The sequence below is a fragment of the Fringilla coelebs genome (assembly GCF_963513975.1).
Source record: "Fringilla coelebs genome assembly, chromosome: 3".
In the NCBI taxonomy this organism is placed as follows: Eukaryota; Metazoa; Chordata; class Aves; order Passeriformes; family Fringillidae; genus Fringilla; species Fringilla coelebs.
Genome location: NC_140030.1, coordinates 43,701,722 through 43,718,801, shown reverse-complemented (window position 1 = coordinate 43,718,801; position 17,080 = coordinate 43,701,722). Strand labels below are relative to the sequence as shown.

General features: G+C 44.0%; 1 protein-coding gene across 3 annotated transcripts in view; it reads right to left on the bottom strand.

The window, feature by feature from the left end:
* The window catches only part of LIN28B (lin-28 homolog B), a gene marked incomplete at both ends in the record, with an annotated part of 84,842 nt that extends 71,168 nt beyond the window's left edge, over positions 1–13,674 (bottom strand). Inside the window, 2 exons of one of the 3 annotated variants that reach the window (XM_084202504.1) lie at positions 6,103–6,290; positions 13,641–13,674. In XM_084202504.1, coding sequence (XP_084058630.1) covers positions 6,103–6,290; positions 13,641–13,674 — 222 coding nt within the window. Of the gene's footprint in view, positions 1–6,102; positions 6,291–6,709; positions 6,741–13,640 lie in introns of those variants that run through there. The other 2 variants (XM_084202506.1, XM_084202505.1) reach the window with 2 other exon arrangements.
* Positions 13,675–17,080: the final 3,406 nt, after the last annotated feature.

Below are 17,080 nucleotides of genomic sequence, written 5' to 3'. Positions count from 1 at the left end.
CTCTAACATTCCTAGTTACTTTCAGCTGGTTTTTAAAAAGGCAAAAAGCACTCCTACATAAAGGGAATTAAAAATTTAAACAGTATGTCCTTATTTATTTGTGTTGGTTTCAAAAAGCATCATAAATGGTCTTTGCCATCTAGTTTCTAGGATCACTCTTAAATGACAGTTTCAGAGTCACTTTGATACACCTTTGTAGAAACTGGTGGGCCTAATTTTGCTTCTGTTGATAATAAGTGGGGAAATATGGCAGGCCTTTACTGCAATGGGTTACTTAAGGAAAATGAATCAAACAATATTTACATGGGAGGATACTTTGTGAGACAAAACTCTGGATGGTTCTAAACGTACCTACTACCTTGGTAATGTAGTTGCAAACCACAACAAGCAACAATAACAACATTTTTCCCAATCTGACAATTCATTTCCTTTCAGCTTTGGTTCATACATCTGCTTTGATATCTTATGTTTGTGCCCCAGACAAAATATCCTCTTCCTTCCAGTATCCCAACCCCTGTGCACAACTTCCTCAGTCTTGGAGAAAAGGAGGATAGCCTGCTCTGGAAAGGGTGTATTTACTGCTCTGCCACAGAGGGAAATAACCTCTTAAAACAAAGTTGTCCCACTGCAACCCTCTGCCTTTGGGCCACTTGTGATTTCTACTTGCCAACATGCAAGGTTTAAAACTCTTCAGCCAAGTCTGATATGATTCAACACCACTTAATGGTGCTGCCATTCACTTAAACACTAATAACAGTTTACTAGTAACAACTTACTACAGTGTTTGGGCTAGATGTAAATAGATGAAATATGGAAGATTAAGAAGATGGCAGCTCCATAACTCAACTAACCAAACTGCAAGTTTCTTCAGACAACCATCTTAAACCATCAAGCTGTCAGTGAAGTATTTTGCTATGTGTCCATACACTGTGCTAACTCATACAGTAATTAGTAGCCAAAACAAGGTTCAAAATTAAAAAAACAAAAACCCAAAATGCTGTAGCACTCCCCACCACAATCAGTGGTCCCCATAATTTCTCTGCATGCTGCAGCACAGCTGGTGAGTGCCAAAGCTTGGCTCCAGGTCTCTGGCAGCTCCATCCCATTTGGACGCTACGCGCACTCAGGCTGCCGAGCAGACTTTGACACCCGTGGCTGATCCCTGCCGGATCTTCCACACACATGCTCACTGCAGACACACTTCCTTCCTCAGCCTCCCTCCCTAAATCCTGCTAGCCACTTTTGTTTTGATTAGGACTGGGCTTGCCTCATCCCAGCAGAAGCCAAAGACGACAAGTCTGTAGCAGCATACTCCAAACAGGCATACCCATGTCATATTAAACATGAGGAGCAATGAAATACTGATCCCACTTGCTTGCCCAGGACTTCCAGTTATCCTGACCAATTAAGTAGTTTTTAAAGGCTCCCAACAAAATAAATATGAAAAAGGTATGCTAGATGAAAGAATGAATGCATCCTTGCAAAAGCACAGGATCATATGTGCTCACAAAGTAAGAAAGTCAGCATTGAGTGTATAATGTCATGCCCTACTCTGTCATAGAAAAAGTAGTTCAGCTGTGCCTAAAAACTAGGAATTCAAGGAACAGGCATCTGATTCATCCTTGAAAAGATAGTTGGTCACATTAAGACTGTTCAGAGGCTGCTTGTCTGTCTCATTTTCCATTTATTCTTCTGTTTACAGTCAAAATAGTCTCAATAATTTTTCCTCCTTCTCTTGTTATAGGTACTTGAAACAGTAATAGCAATCTTTATAATACACAAATGATAGTACAGTGCAGAAGGACTCAATGCAAGAAAAAAGAGCGTTTTCCATTTTAATCAAATTTTGTTGTAACAGTGAGAAAGTTCAGATGAAAGTGAAAAATTTCAAGCCAACTATGTTCCTTTTAATGAGAAGACAAAATACACCAGCTCCTACATGCTGCTCCTCCCTTCCTTCCTCTCCCCATCTCATGAAAGAGTATCCCAAAGAATGATTATGTTTAAGGTCCCAGTTCAGAAATATTGTATCAATCCCTCATTGTGGTAAGAGTTTTGGACTACAGAGCCAGGTCCCAACAACTCCATCTAAATGGAACAATCCATTCCATCCTGAAAAAACACATCATTGAGAAACAGACATCAATTCTTAACCCTCACAAACATGCCTTGAATTGCATCTGTTTACATTCAGCACCCTACAGCTCATAATCACCTTTAACATCTGTGCTCCACGCTAAGCAAAGGAAAAAAGACTTGTTTCTAACTTAGTCTGTACAAAGCATGAGTGAAAAAGAATATACAGCATTTTTGCCTTACTGCCAGCGTCCAAAAGAAGTAGCATATATTTGTCTAATTTGGAATGTACAAAAAAATTTAACAAACATCATCCTTTTCTGATTCTGTGGGAACTTCAGCTCTTCTGAGTTCTTTGCACTGAAGACCTTTATTCACGTTCACCACAAAAGGTTTCCCTCACTTCACCTCCCCAGTGTGCTTTGCCCTTTGACAAACAGAACTTCTTCTAAAATTTAATAAGAGCCACTCACACATAACTGGGTCCAGAATTCACATCACAAAAGAGAAACAAGCTGTATTATTAATTCCATGGTAACTTACAGAGAGCATATGATAATATTGAGCCTAATTCAGTAAGGTGCACCGTCCTTGGATTTAAAAAGGTTACAAAGGACTATCATTGCTACTCTTCCTTTTTTTTTTTCAGAAGAAACAGAGTTGACTTGGCACATTGCTGTACTGAGCATGGCTTCTGTTCAAAAAATCAAATTGTTTTTAGGACTCATAATTTTTATATGACCCTGAATGACTCAAAGACAAGACTTAAAGATATAAGCTGTATCAGAATAGAGCTAAAAAGGAAAAGACTGGATGTAAGCGTACCAAATTACATGGTAGACACACAGATGCACATATATAATGGCTGACGTGTTTCTACCTTAAATAATGCATCCAGCTCTAGGTACTTCATTGCCAGAAGGGTAACAGCAGTCTGAAGGTAGTTCAGAGGAGATCAATCGAAATGATTAACACCAAAGGAAGGGCTTAAAAGGCAGGGTTAAAAAACTCAATACTGCAGCTGTTTCGTGAATAGGACTTTCATTGGGTGAAGGGGAAGAGAAGTCCAAACAAAATCATGCTCCTCTAAAAATATATCAATATATACAATTAGCAAAGCACTGACTTTAGAAAAATGTGACTATAATCCACATACAGCTAAGGGTGAACTCCAAGAAGAAAGCAAAATTATTTATTGCAAGCTCAAAAGTCTAGGTATAATTAGCTTAAACTATTACAGGAATTTTGACTTGACATACTTTAAGTTTTTGCTGATAGCAAGATCTCTGGGCATAACCTCACCAAAAAAGGGTAAGCTAACCTCATAAACTGGGCACAACCTCACCAAGAGCGGGTAAGATAAGAAAGTAAAAATACTGGAGTGGGGTTCAAGCTAGCTTTGACAGGACTTAGACTAAGTAAACTAGAAGCCTCTCTCACCTGCTCAGACTGCCTAATTCTATAAAATTATAGAGTTAGCTACAAAGACTGCAGAAAAAGCGAATGAATGCATGCAACACTACCTGCACACATTTAAATGATGAAGTGTTTTCAAAGCAGTCTTGAACAGTAGAGTTTTGTTTCAACAGATTAATAAACTAATATCTTTGCCTTGAAAGGGACCTTTCACATGACAAATTTTTTCAAATTAAAGAAACTAACAGGAATAGGGTCCAATCACTGCTCAGGCAACAGACTGTTGTACAAGCAGGAGCATTAAATAACATTACAGAATTAAAGACATTTTTATGCTCTGGCTGCTACTGCTAGAACTGGTCAGCTAGTTAGCTAACAAAACATTCTATGTAGCAATATCAATTATATAAAATGAACTCAAAAGCACAACAGACAGCAGTTCTCCCTGTTACATTACACAGAAAACTATGGAAAGAAGATTCATGTCACCGTGAAGTTTATACATATACACCTTAGATTTCATCAGAATGAAAATGATGAGAACCATACTTTCTTTGCTGCAAGAGCAATTCATTGCAAAATACTAATACTAACTGCACTCAGTAAGACATATCTCTAAGTAAACTCAAAATTACTGAGGTTCACAGTTAACATGCAATGAAACATGGTATTTTTCACCGCATTTTACACTGTGACTGTCTAAGAAACCCAAGGGTATGGATAAGTTGTAGATTATTAAACTGTAATAAACAAACTTGTCTAACATTTCCTTCTCTTCCCTCCTTTAGGGAACACAACTCAATAGAGACCTTCAAATTTACTACTACTTTATTATTTTCTATGACTACTTTCCATTATGAAACTGAAAACCTTGTCTAGTATTACTTAAATGTATCAGGTTATCACGCAGTTCAATACTTCTCTATTTCCACAGCTCTAAGAATATCTTTGTTTCCAAATGTGTTTTTTATTAACAGCACTGCTATGTTTTAAATATTTGTCTTCTACTATTCAAGAAGCAAAAAAAATATATACATTAACACAAAATTACATTAAGAAAGAGGGGGTTTTATCTTTAAAGTAAATTTATAGAACTGTAAAGAGCAACTTCGTGACAAAGAAGGGAAGAAAACGGGAAGAGGAGGAAGACTGCTCCTTCTTTGATAAGTGTTTCATTCATTCAGTTCTAAAGAGAAAAAGCAGCAGCAAAGAGGGGGCAGCTTATATGCCAGCACAAAGCAGGAAGTGTAGGAATTTAGTGAGTTCACCACTGGATTCTACGCTTTGTACATAATTTCAGATGCAAGCAGCTGTACTGAAGCGCAGACTCTTAGGGGCAAGGGCACACGTGTGTAAGGCACCAAAACCAGAAATCCACCCCACCCTGCACTGCAAGGCAACAGGCCACAGCAGCACTGTCTTCAGAAGTTTCAGCCACCTTTTCACTAAACTAATCTAAGGTGTGTGATTTAAAAAAGCCTGATAAAGTTACTGCAGAATAAAGCCGGGCCACCAAACACAACATTAGAAGGGAGTCACTATACAACCATGGAACACCCCCTTCACCGTCATTGCAAACGTCACAGAAAACGGACAGCCACGTAAAAAGATGCCTTTGGCCTCCCTAACATGGCCCTAGCCAACCCCAAAATGGTCTCTACCTGATAGCTCTCTTCTCTTCCCTGACCACAGAGCAGATGGGTGCGATTCAAAATAGCATCCCTGCAACTGGAGACTCAGAGAAGGACCAGGGAAGGTCTTCTTCACAAAGCACAGTACAGGTCTCAAAAAAGTTCCCTTATTATTTCGTACCTATTTTGCATCTGTAACTCGTTCAACATGAAGGCATTCATACCAGTTTCCACGTTCAAAACACGAAACCAACCATGCTGCTTAAAATCAAAACCACGGACCATACACCCCTTGTCTCCCCAACAGCCTTACAGAGACACTGGTTTTGGTCTGAATACTTAATAATTACTCTTTTTTTTTATTCCCTAGAAAGGAATAATTAAAAATCAACCAACCAAACCACATACACGCTTCAGAGTATCACCACAGGGACACTCTCAGGTCTGAATTACTGCAAAATAACACTATAATTATGTCTTAATTTCACTAACTAATCTCAGATGAGCTTTTAAAAAGTAATTCGAGGTTTACAAGTAAACCGTTTAAAACTGTACTCAAATGTTATCTGAATGAAACCCGACATTTATTTATCCTTTTCCCAGCTTAATTTTAAACAGTTTCCAAGGAAAGGCATATCTGCTCCTGATCAGTCTGGTGACAAATGATAAACCTTGTTAAAAAGTGTGACATTTGAAAATAAATAAAAACCACGGGAGACTTTTCCAACCAAGGAGGAAGATACGAGGAAACATTATACCCTTGCACAAATCACCAGCCACAGAGACTAAGCAGAATCTAACGACCTTATTTACTCAAATTGTACACTGCCAACAAAACCACTACCTAAGGCAACTCTTTAACTACAGATGTACTTAAATACCTAGAAAAAATAGGTTACTTCTCTTCACATAAAACCGGAGTCCCACTGAGCTCAAGCAAACGTGGCAGGCTGAGATGGAAGACAAAAACGGGTCTTACTTGGTGTACAAAGACATCAACTGGAGACTCCAAGGGGCTTCCCTCTCGGTTGCTCATGGAGATGAACCCGAATCCCATTCTCACATTGAACCATTTGCAATGGCCGGTTCCGTGCAAAACCTGGGATTCCTCTTCTTCTTCCTGCTCCGGCAACTTCCCGGGTTCGTCTCCACCTTTACTCGCCCCTGCTGAGGTAGAGGGAAAGGCGGGGGATGTGGGGGTGTGGGGGGGAAGGGGGGAGAAAAAGAAGGAAGGACAAGATGCAAAGCAAAGAGTTAAATTCTGGTAACATCCTTTTGCCGCTGTATAAAGGAGTTACTACAAACGGAACGGGGTTAAAAAAAAAATTTAAAAAGGGGGGGGGCGAACAAAACAAAATCAAAAAGCAAACGTTGAAAAGTGCGTATTTCTCCTAAATCCTAAAATAAACAACCTTCTCCCCAGAATACGTAAAAAATTAAATCACCGGCGGTTACAGAGAGGAAACTGCGCACGGAGGCTCTCCCTCTCTCTGAGCCCAGGGCAGCCCACGTTTCTGTACATACGTGTATTTTTCCATTTAACTCCATCTTTCAGCCACATTACAGCACGGAAAGCGATACTTTACTTGAATATTGCTGGTTTAAGACCGATCCCATTTCTCAACAGAAATTCTCAGCCCAATTAGTCTCTCCTCGCAAGGCGCAGGACCGGGGGGGCGAGGGGGGAGGCCGGCCGAGGAGGGGTGGAGGAGAGAGAATAAGCAAAATTGGGTAGATTGCACAACTGGTTATTGCACATGCAGCGCCGAAACCACTATTTTCCACCGTGTATCCATCCCTCCTTGGAATAAACTTTCGATTAAAGTTGGGACAGGTGTACGGCCGTTTTCTCATCCCACCACTGCAACTGTGCTTAATCAAACAGGAACAATTCAAACAATAGCCCCCTGAAAGCTTTTCAAGTTGTGAATCGGTGTGGGCGGTACGGAACAGTTTCTGAGCTGGGTAACAATGGGTTTGGAGAAAGCCCCCTTGCGCGAGCTGCTAAAAAAGGGTAATGCATAGTTGGGTTAAAAAGGGGTGGGGGGAGGGGGGGAGAGGGGGAGAGAGCGAGCGAGCGAGCGAAAATCATAGTAAAACAATAGAAAAAGAAAATTAACCTTCGGCCATGTTGCCCCACGGGCCCTCTGCTCCAAACTCGTGAGATGAAAACTTTCCCTGTGGATCGAAGTGGTCTTCTGCATTAATCTAACATCCTGATTTTGAACGATCGCAAATTTAGCTCGCATGGTCTAATGTGCTTTCCCTCTTTTGATTTTTCCCCGTCTCTCTCGCTCCGTTTCTGGCCCCCTGCGCACACGTGACTCGGTCAATTACATGCTTTCTTGCTACTAATTTCGCATCGGATCCTTAAGGGGTTGGCAGCAGGCAGGAGCAGCCAATCGCCATTTCAAGTAGCCTGACACACCAAAATAATTTATGAATGAACAAGAAATTTTCAACGCGGCGCTTTTTTTTTTCCCCTTCCTTTTCGGACAGCTAATCTGCACGCTTCTTTACGGGAAATCGAGATGACGTATTATTCTGGGGTTTCTGCCCTCCCGTGCCTGCAGAAATCCGTAGGAAGATCCGTGTGTTTCTAGATACAGCCCACTGAACAACAGCTGCACGCAGGGGCGGCCGTGCGGAGGAGATTATGGGGGTATCTGTGCCCACCGCAGGCGGGCTCCGCGCACGCACACGGAGGGGAGATGCTCCCGGACGGGATCACACGTGTGTGCAGACATGGAACGGGGACACACGTGTGTGCAGACATGGAACGGGGACACACGTGTGTGCAGACACGGACCGGGATCACACGTGTGTGCAGACATGGAACGGGATCACACGTGTGTGCAGACACGGACGGGGATCACACGTGTGTGCAGACATGGAACGGGATCACACGTGTGTGCAGACATGGAACGGGGACACACGTGTGTGCAGACACGGACCGGGATCACACGTGTGTGCAGACACGGACCGGGATCACACGTGTGTGCAGACACGGACCGGGGACACAGTGTGTGTGTGCAGACATGGAACGGGATCACACGTGTGTGCACAGACGGGGATCACACGTGTGTGCAGACACGGACCGGGGATACACGTGTGTGCAGACATGGAACGGGATCACACGTGTGTGCACAGACGGGGATCACACGTGTGTGCAGACACGGACCGGGGATACACGTGTGTGCAGACATGGAACGGGATCACACGTGTGTGCAGACACAGACGGGGATCACACGTGTGTGCAGACATGGAACGGGATCACACGTGTGTCTGCAGACACGGATGGGGACACACGTGTGTGCAGACACGGACCAGGGACACACGTGTGTGCAGACATGGAACGGGGACACACGTGTGTGCAGACATGGAACGGGATCAGACGTGTGTGTGCAGACATGGAACGGGGACACACGTGTGTGCAGACACGCACGGCGAGCGCCCGCAGGCATCTGTGGCACCCTGCGCGCACAACGCGGGCAGATGCGCAACTGGATCGTGACTAATTTCGCATTCAAATTAGAAGCGCGCCGGAAACGCGGTATCACCTTAATATGCCCCAGAATGTGCGGAGATCTAGCGTTTCACAACATTTCTGGAGGGGGGATGGGGCGAGGAATTGTACTTCACAGGTTTCTCCGCCATCTCTTTCCGGGGGAGGGGATGTGATTAATGACTTCCTAAATAAGAGCCCAGTTTTCAAGCCGAGAATTGGAGTGAACCTCAATCAGCAGTTGGGAGAGGACTGACAGAGAGAGGGATTTACTGGAGAAGAGGGCGGAAAAAAAAAAAAAAAAGCCTCGGGGAAAGAGGACAAAGAGGGGAGAAATAACAGTGACCGGGGACTGCTGTTTTAAGTCTTCGCTGCCAGCGGGAGGGGGGATCCAATTCGGAGAAGAAATGTGCGATGTGTAACGGGTTTGGTAACAGCCGCTTTGCAAAGGCACTCCCCTTCCGCGCTCACAGGTACACAGCTATGGCCCTGCCCTCCAGCCTTTCCTGTTGCTGTACGCACGGCCAAACGCTTTAAAAATAATAGTTTAGAAACGTGAAAAACAAGGGGAGAATTAGTTTTATTTTTCCACCTGCCCATCTCCTTTAGTATAAAATTACAGATGAAAGTATTCTGTCCTCATCACCACCTACTTGCATTAACCTGTCTTTCCATGCGGTGTTTATAAATATATAAACATGCATATATGTGTATATATAGATATGTGTTTTAAACGTTGTCCATACCTTGTAAAAACCTGGACTCCGACTTTCTTTTTAACCTCCCCCCTCCTCCCCCAGCATCCTCTTATCCCAAGGACACACAAACAAAAGCCAAGGCAACAAACTGATCCGTGCAGAACCTGAATGCAAGGGGCTTATGCATTTGCAAAGCACTTGCTGTTGTTTGGGAAGTGGCGTCGATCAGTCTGCCCAATTAAGGGGAACGCCTTTGCCCCCATGGGCCTGTTTACTCCTTTTGTTGCCTTTCAGGAAAGCGTCAATTCCCCTGCTAGCGCCTCATTTCTGTGTGAAACACCAAGGTGGAGGCTCCGTGTGATCGTTTGCAAGAAAGAGGCGAGGGTGGGCAAGAGTGTACAAATACAAGCACCCTGACAAGTGGAGCAGAAGCTTTAAATCCTGAAATTCCTTTGCAGTTTTCAACCGTAAATTTCCTATAGGTTATTCCGAGTCAGGTCGACTTCCTACACTGACCTGCCTTACGCATTCGTGCTACATACCACTGCTTTTGGCTCATAACCTCTTTTTTCCCCCTTATAATAGCGATTGCTGTGCAATATTCAATCTCCAGTAATTTTATATGCTTGGATCTTATGACGCGGATGATAATCTAATATATAATGAATGTACGCGATTTTAATATACGTGAAACCTCAGTTATGAACAAGAAATTAAGGTTACCGGAAGAAAATAATCCTTACACCTCTTACTTGAACTGCCCAAGACTCCATAGCTACTATGTGGCAGAATGTCACATTAATAAAATACAAGATCCCTCTGCCCCTCGAAAAGAGAGAAAATACCCGTTTAATAAAGTTTTTTAAGTCTTTGTTTTTAAAGATTGATTTAATTTACCGGTATTCGGAATTTTTAAAAATCCTTAGAGGCTAGAATATTGGTTAAACAGACACAAACGAGTTGATTGAGTTCATTAAATGGACAAAATGTCTTGTTAGGAAATTTCAGTGAAAAGAAAATTCACTATATGTTCTTCGATGAATAAATGAACGACTACAAAACCACGTAAATAAATGAATGTAAATATATTGGTTGCAAAGTTTTTCTTAGGTTGCAAAATAAGTGCAGATTTTGTAAAATGGAGGGGGGGTGGGATTTGCAATGTGTCTTTACTGAGATTTTCAGGCCTCCAGTATTAGTGGAATTAAGGTTGGGGTCACTGGACTGGTCACTGGTGTCAGATGTTATCGACTCATTCATTTCCTGCAAGGGACATCAGCCTTTCAAGTTTTGTGGAAGGTAGAGAGCTGTTGCCAGCTGGGAACTCTCCGGGTAAAAGAAAAAAAAAATTTAAAAGAAAAAAAAAAAGGAACCCCAACCAACACCCTTCCAAAATTCATTCTGAAAGGAGTGGGGAAAGAGGTAAGAAAACCCTACGGAATAAGCCAGTTCGTGGAAAAAAAAAATAGTTTAATGGTAATAGTTAACTTTTTTAAAAAAATCCATTTCTATCCTTACATTTCGCTAAACAGATGCTAATTTTGGAAAAGACAATTATAGGAAGCTGGAATCATTGTCTTTCTACATGCACAGCAAGAGCTCCCTTGAAACTATGTAACCAAAACCAGTGGTGTTGGATTTCCTATTTGTCACCTTCCTAAAGCTTTTCAAGTCCTAACTTCGGTTTCTTCTATTCCCCTAAACAAAAACAAAACAACGCAAAAACCGCCCCCCCCCTCCGCCCGAAAATACTACTCGCCTTCTCAAAAAAGTCCCCACCTAAAAAAAAATTAAAAAAAAAAAAAAGAAAAAAGGGAAAAAAACCCGAACCCAAATGAAAACAGGGAAAAAAAAAACAAACCACAAAAATCCAAACAAACGACGGAGCCGCGTGCATTTGTGCATTTGAAACAAAACGCGTGTTTTACACTTGAAAGCAGAGCTCGGGGTGTTGCTACCACTTCCCATTTCAAAGCACAGCCAGCTCCTGCCGACGGGCAGGCAGGAGGGGCAGGGACGGCGCCGCGGCGCCCCTGCCCCCTCTCCTCCGCTGCCCGCGCTGGGCTGCTCGGCGCCGCCCCGCCCATGGTGGACCGAGTAAGATGCCCGTCGTGTTTTCTCGGCACGTTCTCCACCGAAACCGGCTCTTCCTAGATGTGTTGGTCGAAGGGGGGCCTTTCCCGCCGTTCCTATGGCCGGGAGGCTGTGCCGGTGCGGAGCTGTTCCCGCCAAAACCCTCTCACCTACATTTTGGGCGCCAAAGCCGCTTTCCCTTTCCGCCACCGCGCACCGCCCGGGTCGAGGGCGGGGGTGGCCGCCGGCCCGGCGGACCCCGCTCCGGGCGCGGCCGTGCCGCTCCCGGGGAGCCGAGGCCGCTTCCACCTCTGCGCCTCCGCCGGGCAGGGCGGGAGTCGGGCGCCCGTCGGGCGCGGAGGCTCGGGCGTCCAGCGGCCGCGCTCCGTCAGGGCCCGGGAGGCGGTGGGTCTGTCCCCGCAACCCTGCCCTAAAGCCGGGCTTTGCCCCTGGGCTTTTGTTTAACACTTCCCAGAAAATGCGGCTCCTTCCTAGCGGGGACGTGGCGGCGTGCCTTCCCGCGCCTTTGGGAGAGCAGGGTCGGACGCGCTCGGGACACCGCCAGTTCCCCTGGTCGGGCTTATTACCCTCCCTTTAAAACGCGGACATTAATAGTAGAAAATATGCAATTTGTATCTTTTTTGTTTTTAACAACACAGCGCCGGCCCAACTGCGCGCTGCCACGGCTCGGATCGAGCAGGGACGGGATTTACCCGACGTGCGACTGCGGGTATGAAGTTACAGGCTTTATGGAGGCGCCTTCGCACCGCGCACGTCCCGCTCTTTTCAGCAATTGCAGTTTCAGGGCTCAGAAAGCGCCTCTCTCCCCTCTCTCCCGGCCGCCGCAGCAGCTCGGTTTCTTTGCTTCCCCGGCGCTCCTCACACCCAAGGCGGGCGCTCTCGGTGCCCGGAGTCCGCCCCTGCTCCCTTCATGGGGACGGGGCAGCCCCCGCCGAGGTTCGCAAGCGCCGCTGCTCGAACTGGGGTCAGAGCGCGTTTTCAAACATGCGCTTTGCGAACACGTTCTGTTGGAACCAGAAGCGGCGGAGTGGGTGAGGCGCGGATCCGTCCGTGCATCTCTGCCGGGCGTGCCGGCGGTTTGCGGGGAACTCCTAAAAGTACTATCTATTACTGTGATCCCGCGTGGGATGCGCGGGCGGGAGGACGCGGGAGCCGCTCACTCGGAGAGCTCGGGTGCAGGATGTGGTCTCACGTACATTAACCGTCTCCCAGCTGCGGATTTGCAACTGATAGCGGCCGCTTCCCCGGGGGATTTAAGGAGGCTCTGAAGTCGTCGCGGGAGACCGTCTGACAGGGCTAACGCCCCGCAGTGAACACCGGCCACCGCGGAGGGACCCGCCACACGGCCCGGTGTCACCGCTTCGCCGCCCGCTCGGCAGGCGCAGGACGATGAGCGGACGGGTCCGCGCCTCGGGCGCTTTCGCTCCAGCCCGTCTCCTCGGGCGGGACAGCGCGGCTTTTGCGCGCGTCATCCGCCCCGACGGGCAAGCGCTCAGGAGCTCTGGCCTGCGGCAGCCCGGCGGTGACACGCACAGCTCCTCCCGCCCCAGCACACAGACAACCCCCGGCGCCTGCCATCGCCCGCCCCAGGCCGTCCACCGCTGCAGGGAGCGCGTCCCGCGGTGCGGCATCACGGGTGTCCCCGGGACGCGCGTCCTTCCCTCGGGGGCGCAGCGCCGCTCCGCGGGAGCTCCGCGCCCCGGCCCGCGCATGCGCCGGCGGGCGGGCATGGAGGGCGCCCGGACAGGGGGATGGACGGACGGACGGACGGACGGGCGGGCAGAGGGGTGGACAGACGGCACTGGTGAGGCGTCGCAATCGGAGGAGGTGCGTGGCGCTAGTGTAGCAGCCGCGCGGAAATAACTCGACGAGTTTAAATTTTAGTCCGTGATTGAGGTGTGTGCGCCCACCGGCGCGTCTGCCGCGGTGGTGGTCCCGCAGCCCTCATACAAACCCGTGGGCTCCCACCATTTGCGACAGGTATGTGAGATGGGGTTATTGTATATAAACTTTCCTTATGTAATTGTTTATTTTTCTTTCAGAAGCAGAACACTCAAGACTGCATCCAACAAGAACTCTGAAGCCTGTGGACAGAATTAGCCGTTCTACCCCATCCCACCCAGTGATTAGTTCAGGAGAGTCAGCGGGACAGAAGTGCTGCAGCACCTTAGTTTTACAGATACACAGTCAGCCACGTAAGACGCTGGAGGGAAGACTGACCTGAGCCTGAGGAGACCTTCTTGAATGACCTCATCGTCTTCTGAGGAACCTAGAATCAGAGAGCTGGAGTCAGTACCGCGTTCACTGTCCCAGAGTACCGTATTTAATTACCTCATCTCCAGTTTAACGGCTCATTAGGAGGCCATAAAATGCCAGGGCATTGACTCTATGAAGTGACCTGTAAACCTACTGTTAGAGACTTACCTAGCTCATCAGAACCACAGATAACCAAGGTGTAAGAGAAAAAAAATTAAGTGCTGCTTTCCCCTCGCCCCCCAGCACCAGTAAAAGCATTGCCCCTTTCATTAGTCTCTTAGGAAAGCTACACAATTGATGACAAGAGGGAAAAGACACAGATTTGCAGAATATTGGAAGGTGTTATTTTCCTTTATCAATATTTAATTGCAGTAGGTAACCTAAGAAGTAGTGAGTTGTCTTTACTATGCTTAAATTGTACATAATAAACAATCAAGTCATACCTTGTATATGATTTAAGAAAATCAATAAAAATAATTCTTCAGGATACTTTCATGGTCAAAATAGTAACTCAATGCCAAGTTATGAGTATCAACAGAAAAATGCTTTTAGTTATGACTGCAGAGAACAGTAGGTAGTAATATTAAATTCTAGGTCTCAATCTAAACAAAATCAGTTATACAAATGCAGATGTGTGACTTGACTGAAACTTTTTAAAAGGTGTACTTTTGATCTAGATGAAAAAGGCCAGGCTTATTTTGTATAATGTCAACGAAAATATCACACAGAAAAAACTACTCGCTGCACATGGTATGAAGCATTAAGGAAAATACCTTGGTTTTGGAGTATTCTTCTTACTTAGGTTGTCCAGTTCACTTAACAAATGAAGGATGAATAGATAAGAGCATGCACAAACTCACCTGCCACAAGCCTGTCCTCCTGTCACCCTCTACTGTCTTTTTGAATAATCTATGCTAACTCAAACCCATGCAAAAAGAAACAAGGACTTGCAGTATCAACCTGTTTAGATATAAACACATTTCTCTTCTGTTTTAGAGAAATCTGAGTTGTCTTTTTTCCACTTTAAGAGAACATCTGGACAGCTATTCTGCTCTCTTGCTAAAAAACAAAAAATAGAATTGGATACCCTACTAGGGAGTAAGAAAAGTCAGAAGAATGAACAAAGACAAATTAGAACCATTTTTCTCTAATTTTTTTTTCCCTTACAATGAAATATCCTGAATACTTTTCTACACCAGAAATGGGAAAAGGGGGTGGTACAATTTTTCTTTTCAAGTCAACAACACCGGCAAGCTGATTCAGTTCCTCTTCTTTCGTAGTAACTAAGTTTTTCCAGTGGAACTGTGTGGACTTTTGTCTAGTACTAAACCTAACTCTGCTTTTACACCTTCAAACACTGAAGCCCAATCTCTTGTATCTGCTTCTTTGTTCTGCCAACCTGTGGCCATGTGGCTTTTGTGTCTTTCAGATTTACTTGCATTATTTATGTAACATAATGAAATATGCAAGCATAGAGTAAAGGATCCGTTCTTGGCTTTGGAACATAGCTTGCTTTGGTTTATGAAGGGATTAAAAATAAGTATTTGGGGGACTGGTGTTGGGATTCAAAGGAGGAAAGTACAGTTCTTAAAAACTGTAGCAGAAAACAGGACAAGTTCAAGTTCTTCTTGTTTCCAGTACTGTAATTTTGTAACACATTTTTAAGCATCACATATTCTAGAGGGTCACATAATAGATTATTAAGCAGAAACGTGGATATCTAATTTTTTTAATAATTATTACAAAAAACTTCTTGATACAATACTTAAAGCTTGGCATAAGACATGTTAGTGTAGAAGAGTTTGGGCATTTCAATTCTATGAACTCACTTACATAGATAGTTTAAATGAGAAACTATTCTGGCATGTATTTTACTGTATCCTACTGAAAGACATACAAAATCAGTCCCTGATTTAAATGGAAGCAGGTTTGGGCTCTGAAATGGCTCATGGTGAAATCTCCTGTGCCTGCTTATGCTGTACAAACCAAATAATTATTTTGGCATTTTATTTCTGAAACTATCTTGGCATTTACATGAATTTTGTAACTGCAAGTAAATAAATGTTGCTGAGGAATTGTGTACTAGACAGCAAGATGCTTTCAGAGAAGAAGTCACTAGCTTTGAAAGCAAACCTTATTTTAAGTAGGCATTCACAGCATGAGAAATAATGCAAGAATATGGAATTATTGCTGGATAGGAAATACAATGAAAAGTGCAGTATCAGTTAAAGGCACACTGACAGACACCTAACAAAGGTAATCAACTTTCCCTTACAAGTAGCACATTCAGTAATTCAACTAACTTTACAGCTTATGTAATCTATTTTTGACAACTTATCGATCAGTAAAAAATAATAAGTTTGTATCTATTTAAAATGAATTCTCTGAGATATGGATTGTTTTGAATTCATTACCTTAAGAAGATTTGCTGCCAAAGGATTTAGCAACATTGTTTGTTTGGAAGAAAGTAAAGCAGACATAAATAGTTACTCCACTTAAGATATACACTTTCCTCCAAAAGTAAGTTGAAAAGAAAGATTAATATGTTAAACTTGTTTCTTTCACAGTGGTAGCCAGGGGACTGTTTTTTTCCACAGTAAAGCCAGCAGTATTTTTTTTAAAAAATGCTGGGTACTGTAAGTGTGATTAGAGAGTAGAAGAACTAGAAGACAAAACCCACCAATCCTTTATTTTATAACAAACAAGGAAAACAGTGATGCAAAGGAATAGGGGAAACATTACAGTGTTGAAAGGATCTTCTTTCAGTTTCACTCATCAGGAGTGAAGACTTAAATGGATGAAGGCTGCAAAGTGTACACAACATTTTAAAACTCTGTGGACAGAACCTAAGCATAGTAAGAGCATAAAACATGAGCTTTTAAAATGTATCTATATACACATACACACCATTCAGATATATGAACAAACTTTGCTGTCATTTGAACCAGTCACTAAAAATTAATCTTATTTGGTGTTCTTGACTGCTGATAGAAGCACACAGTATTTTGATTTCAAACCTCACAAATGAGTGTTAGCTGGCACTCTGAATTTACATGTTTTACACAGACTCCTCAATGTGCAATTCTAAATATTGGATTTCCTCCTGAGATGTTTTCATTGTTTAAACTCTTTTATTTCCCTTTTCATTTCATTCAGTTCAATACAGTTACTTTGAAATGCATATATAAGAAAAATTAAGATTTCTGGAAAAGGTACACTCAAGTGTTAATGTCCTTATGTAATGAGAGGGTGGATAAAGTTGAAAGCTCTCACAATTTTATTCTTTGTTTAGCCATAATTTTCTTTGCTTTTCTTCCATACTTCTGTTTATACACCATTACAGTATTTTCTAGCATGTGAAGGTGAAAGCAAGCATGCGTGAGATATTTAAAAATATTTTAATA